A 6,000-nucleotide genomic window follows, 5' to 3' on the forward strand; every position below is an offset into this window, starting at 1 on the left:
TCGACAGCCAGTTGAAATTCTCCTCCAACACTGAAGAGATCCTTAGGAAGTGTCATCAGCGGAAGTATCTCTTAAAGGACAATTCCGGTATTTTGAACATTGAGCCCCCTTTCTGGTTTGTTTAGGATGAAATAGAGTGGGTGACACCGAAATTTGAACTATTAGTCCTTTCTCGGGTATTTGGCTCATTTTGAATCGCTCCTGCCTGCTTCACAATGGTTGTCTGTGTGCATACACAAACCTGTCAACCCAGCAACCCTAAACGTTCGTTTTCAAAAATGTGCAAGTAACCGAGTGGTTAGTGGCATTCGTGAAGTTTAAAAAAAAAATATCGGCGCAATATATGTTTTCCATCCGTGTTAGTTGCTAAATTGAACTATTTTTTCAGATACCTCACAACCGCATATATAAACTTCCGCACAAGGTCCCACTCCGTGCAGCACCTACTTTCGACTTCCGTCGGCATCTGCCTGCACTTCCCACAGGCACACCACCCGCCCGTGATCCTGGGGGGACCGCTTCAGCCGGAGCTTCAGGCGCCTCCGTAGCCCTAGCCTCCATCTCACGTAGCTCCTCTTGGGTGAATTCTGGTTCAAAACGATATCCTCTGCCGTCAAAATCGAGTGCGTCCTCCAGAAGCCACCTTTCATAATCCATTTTCAGTGATTTTCTATGTGATTTTCCCTAATCCGAAGTGCTCACGGTACAAGACTTCAAACCAACGTAAACAGCCCACCTTTCCGGTTCGGCGGAGTAATATCATCGTGCAGTAATGAGTCTTCCAACTGAAATCAACTGGCGATAAATGTGCAATAAAACACGACAAACCATATATTGCGCCGATATATTTTTTTTAAACTTCACGAATGCCACTAACCACTCGGTTACTTGCACATTTTTGAAAACGAACGTTTAGGGTTGCTGGGTTGACAGGTTTGTGTATGCACACAGACAACCATTGTGAAGCAGGCAGGAGCGATTCAAAATGAGCCAAATACCCGAGAAAGGACTAATAGTTCAAATTTCGGTGTCACCCACTCTATTTCATCCTAAACAAACCAGAAAGGGGGCTCAATGTTCAAAATACCGGAATTGTCCTTTAAGGAAACTAAATTCCTTTGGAGTCAGCAAAAACATACTGCTTACTTTCTATTACTCCTTCATTGAAAGCATCTGTACATTTTCTATAACTTGCTGGTTCCACTCCATCACCCTCCAAAACAGAAACCGCCTGGAGAGTACGGCCAGAGTTTGCTCTAAAATAATTGGACTTTCAATAAGAACTCTCTCCTCCTTCCACGACCAGCAAACACTCCGGTTAGCCAAAAGAATTATGCAGGACCCCTCACACGCTCTACACCCCGCCTTTGAGTGGCTCCCCTCAGGGCGCCGACTACGCTGCCTCGGCTGTAGGACACAGAGGAGAAAAGCAACCTTTGTTCCCAAGGCTGTTCACCTCCTCAACTCCTCCTAAACCCCCCACCCGGGCTTGTGCCCTCCCCACATGGACTGGTGAAGCCGTGTTTGTTTTTGTTTGTTTGTTTTTGTTTGTTTGTTTTTGTTTGGACATGGCCCTGTCCTTTGTAATGCTGCTGTTATGTGCCCTCAATTGCCCCCTGGGGACAAATAAAGTTTTTTTGAATTTTGAATTTTGAATTTTGAATAGCCAATCAGCGTTGAGCTTGACCCGAAGTCACCGGGAGACAGAACAGAAGCAGAAAGAAGCAATGGAGGACGCACTTATCGTGGCGGTGTGCGGTCAAACTGTCCTGTACGACACCACGTTGGTGTCGTACAGGGACAGAATTAAAAAGGAGCAGGCGTGGGTCGTCGGGCCAGGAGACGGGGATTCCTGGTAAGTTGAGTGAATAATTTGTATATTGCTTGGCTTCAGCTATCGGTTGTTCGCGCCGGTTAGCGGTAGGACCAGTTAGCACTGTTCGCGCCGGTTAGCGGTAGCACCAGTTAGCACTAATATAAAGTGATACTACTACAACAGACTATCCCGCTTGTCAGGCTACACAACTTAATATGTATATTACTTTCTTGTCAGTGGACGATTGTCGCAGGAAATGGAAATCCCTCAGAGACAGGTACTTGAGGGAGAAAAGGAGGGAGAAAGAGGAGGGAAAAAGGAGCGGGTCAGCGGCAAGGACAGGGAAGAAATGGAAGTTCTTTGCGGTCCTGTCCTTCCTCGACCCCTTTGTCACACCGAGGGAGACCAGCAGCAACCTTCCTCGGTGTGCAGAGAAAGAGGTCGAGATCGAGGATGACGGGGCTGCAGAGACTTGTGAACGTATACGTATACAGCTTCTGCATTATGGCCACATTCTGTATTGAGAAAAGGTTTATAGTGCTGCACGATTCTGTCTCCATCTTTAATGTGCTGTAATATAGATCACTATATCTTCCAAGCCAAAAAAAACCCAAGACTTCTTACTCAATAACAGATCAGCTGTCGGGAAATGAATCGGAGCCTGTCTATGTTCCTGCTGCTGCTGCTGCTCCTGCTACTCCTGCCCCTGCCCCTGTCCCTGCCGCTGGCCCTGCCCCTGCCCCAAGACCACCGAGCGGTATGTACAGGACAAAGTTGTATAGCTTTAATTTCAGGGGTCAACTATGTTTATGGCTAACCGTTTAAGCTTTAACTGATATGAATACTGTTAACGGATTATTGTCACTTCCAACCAACCACACATGCAGGTTAAACAGGTGTATTGATAACGTTTTGGCTTTTCAATTGTGAAGGTAGTATTGCACTCACTTACAAATTATGGTGTTTTACATTTCATACAGGGATGAGGAGGAAGAGAGCCAGCGGGGTACCAGATGGGAACACCCAGATACAAGAGGCCATCCTCCAGGCCCTGCAGAGGGATGGGGAGTTGTGTGCAGACGCACAGTTTTTAAACGGCTTCCTTCCCTGAAGAGATTGCCACCAGACGCAAAGGAGTATGTGAAATTCCAAATTCACGAGGTCATATTTGACGCCACCCAATTCACCCTTAATTTGGAACCCGTCTAATCATGCTCCTGCTTATTAGCAAGAGTGGTGGTGACAATCTCTCCAGGGAAAGAACTGGGCTGCTGTGACTAATAAAGAAGCTGTTTGTGAGAAAGGTAGTTAGTTAGGTAAATCCTTTCTCACAAACAGCTTATTTTTTAGGAAGATGTTAATGTTCTTGTTCCTGTGTTCTGTTTTACATTTATAATTAATGTTCTATGTTGTTTTGTAAGTCGTTTTGTAAATAAAATATTTTTAATAACTCTTCTGAGTGATTTTAAGATCTAGCATGCACGGACACAAATACACATACATTTTGCTACTTAATATAACAATTGTAATAACAACTTAATAATAATGAAGGAATTGCTGCTTTTGTTTTGTGTGGGTGGCTCTTAAAAGAGCCGTTTTGGGGTTGCTTGTGCACTGCACTAGATGTCGTCCTGCCACGGGACGGTTCCTTCTCCAGAGAAGTAGGAGGTGAAGGTCTCGCGGATCCGAATGGCTTCTCTCCCGGCGTTGTTTGCAGCCACTCTCCCCAGCCCTGGCAGAGGCTCCACCGCACCACCCGGGATGCACTCCCTCACTGCTGCTGTTGGTGCTGTTCTGCGGAGGAAATTGTGGAGCACACAGGTGGCCTTGATGCATCTCTCTGCCAGCTCAGGATGGACCTCGATGACCCTCCGGTAGATCCGCCACTGAGAGGAGAGGATGCCAAATGCGTCCTCCACCACCAACCGAGCCCGGGACAGACGGTAGTTGAAGACGCGCCGCTCACGTGGGAGGAGGCGTCCGGGGAATGGCCTCATGAGGTTGGTCCGTAGCGGAAAGGCCTCGTCCGCTACAAACACATGAGGCAGGGGTCCTCTGTGCTCAGCCCCCGGCAGTGCTCTGTCAGCAGGGAGCTTGAGATTGCCAGCGTGGAGGGCCTGACCAAACTCAGAGTTGGCCAGAATTCCTCCATCACTGGTTCTCCCGTAGCCCCCCACATCGATGACCCGGAAGCAGTAGTCTGCGTCGACAACTGCCAAGAGAACGATGGAAAACGTTCCCTTGTAGTTGAAGAACTGCGAACCGGAGTTCGCAGGGGCCTTCAGAACTACATGCTTCCCATCGATGGCACCACAGCAGAGAGGGAAGTTCCACCGCTCCTCGAACCGCTCTGCAAACACTCTCCACTCCTCTGCAGTGGGCACAGCCATGAACTCCTCCACCAGGCAGTCCCAAATAGCCGTGACCACATCCGAGACGATGGAAGCCACGGTGGAGGCCCCGACCCGAAAGCTGTTGGCGATCGTTCGAAACGAATCACCACTAGCCAGGAATCTGCAACACATGAATTATTTATTTTAGCCTTATTGATCATTTCAGTTGTATAGCAAATCTGTAGGCCAATTATCTCACTGCACAGGTAAATTTCTTGACTAGTGTTTACAGTGGATTTGCATCAGCTTATTTTACTTTCAAAAGCATGACAAGGAGATCAATGTGGAATTTACTCACATAGTATAATATTAATTAATATTTTGAGCCATGATGCATTTCTTTATTTTGTTTGTATAAAACTCTGGTGACATGCATGTATGAAGATTTGCGTTTAGGTTGAAATACTGGGTGGAGCATTGACAGGAAAAATGAATAGCAGGTAGGCGCAATGGGGAAAGCAACTCATATCACCACCATGTCATGTCAGCACGCTTTCGTTTGCCTTGTGTTGAATTTAACTCAATGAATATTGCCTTTCATGTTAAAATGGCCTATGCCATGGGTGAGCCTAGTACACGATGCTTGAATAAACGGGTCACTACTCAAATATAAACAACACATTGGAAATAGATGAATGCACTTTCCGATAGTATATGACTACAGAATGTGCTGATTTTAATAGAGTAATTAGCCTATGAAACCGCAACTTACCGGAGACAGATGGACAGGCGCTCCGCCGCTGATATGGAGCGCCTGTAGTTGGTGTCCTGACGGGAGATCATGGCACCAACCCGGGCTAGCAGGTCATCGAACATGGCGACAGTCAAGCGAAAATACCGCTTGAACCGGCCGTCATCCAGGCGGAGTTCCTGGAGGAGGTGGTGAAACTCACCCAGCTCTGAGCGCCTACGCATGATCTCATGCACCCAAACACGACGGCGTTTGGGTTTATTTCTCTCTTCCAACTTCCACAACTCATACAGCGCAGCGATGGTGGTAGCCTTCATGTTTGTGGAGCTTTGGAAAGAGAATGAGCGGGAGAAAATGGGCGGGCTCATCTAGATGCGTTGGCGTGTTGGAAGCGTTGGAAGCGTTGGAAGCTTAAACCACCACACAATGATCAAGCGTTAGGCGCGTTACTCGCGTTATCCAACGCGAGTAACGCGTTTGGTGTGGCCGCACCGTAGACACGTTTTACGCACTTAAATAACGCGCCCAACGCACCTACGCACCAAACGCAGTTAAATTTTTTTACTTTTTAAGGTACGAACACACCAGACGCGTACCCACGTAAAGATTTACGCGCGTAACGCACCTAAAATGTTGCTTGACCATTTTGTGTCAAAAATGGTCCTACGCATACGCTCCTAACGGTGCGGCCACACCAAACGCGTTACTCGCGTTGGATAACGCGAGTAATAGTGCGGCCACACCAACCGCGTTACTCGCGTTGGACAACGCGAGTACCGCGCCTAACCTGACGCTTGACCAGTGTGTGGTGGTTCAACGCTCCAACGCGTCAACGCGCCAACGCAGCTAGATGAGTCCATTGTCCATGCAAGTGAACGGAGCGTTCCCTCTTCGTCATAACTATCAAACCAAACATCCTTCACATTCACTGAACGAACATTATGAAAGTAAAATGCACATTTCTCGCTAGAAATGTTTCCATAAACGCATTTAATGGCGTAACTATGTTACTATTTCCACCCAGAAGAAAAAAGAAAGATGTCGGCCGTATGCTTCTGTGCAAGCTCACTACTCTCTGCCAGTGACGTCGGGTCAAGCTC

The 6,000-nt window shown here is 47.4% G+C and overlaps 1 protein-coding gene and 1 long non-coding RNA gene across 2 annotated transcripts; one reads left to right on the forward strand and one right to left on the reverse strand.

Moving 5' to 3' along the window:
• The first annotated feature begins 1,741 nt into the window (after positions 1–1,741).
• LOC130381794 (uncharacterized) lies at positions 1,742–3,184 on the forward strand. The gene is made up of 3 exons (XR_008895466.1): positions 1,742–1,855; positions 2,451–2,573; positions 2,797–3,184. It is a non-coding gene; the product is annotated as an uncharacterized LOC130381794 (long non-coding RNA).
• Positions 3,185–3,435: 251 nt separating this feature from the next.
• LOC130380923 (uncharacterized) lies at positions 3,436–5,111 on the reverse strand. The gene is made up of 2 exons (XM_056588354.1): positions 4,922–5,111; positions 3,436–4,330 (listed from the first exon to the last, which is right to left on the reverse strand). The coding sequence occupies exons 1-2, from the start codon at positions 5,023–5,025 to the stop codon at positions 3,436–3,438; spliced, it is 999 nt and encodes a 332-aa protein (XP_056444329.1). The 5' UTR covers positions 5,026–5,111.
• Positions 5,112–6,000: the final 889 nt, after the last annotated feature.

This window comes from Gadus chalcogrammus, chromosome 4, assembly GCF_026213295.1.
Source record: "Gadus chalcogrammus isolate NIFS_2021 chromosome 4, NIFS_Gcha_1.0, whole genome shotgun sequence".
In the NCBI taxonomy this organism is placed as follows: Eukaryota; Metazoa; Chordata; class Actinopteri; order Gadiformes; family Gadidae; genus Gadus; species Gadus chalcogrammus.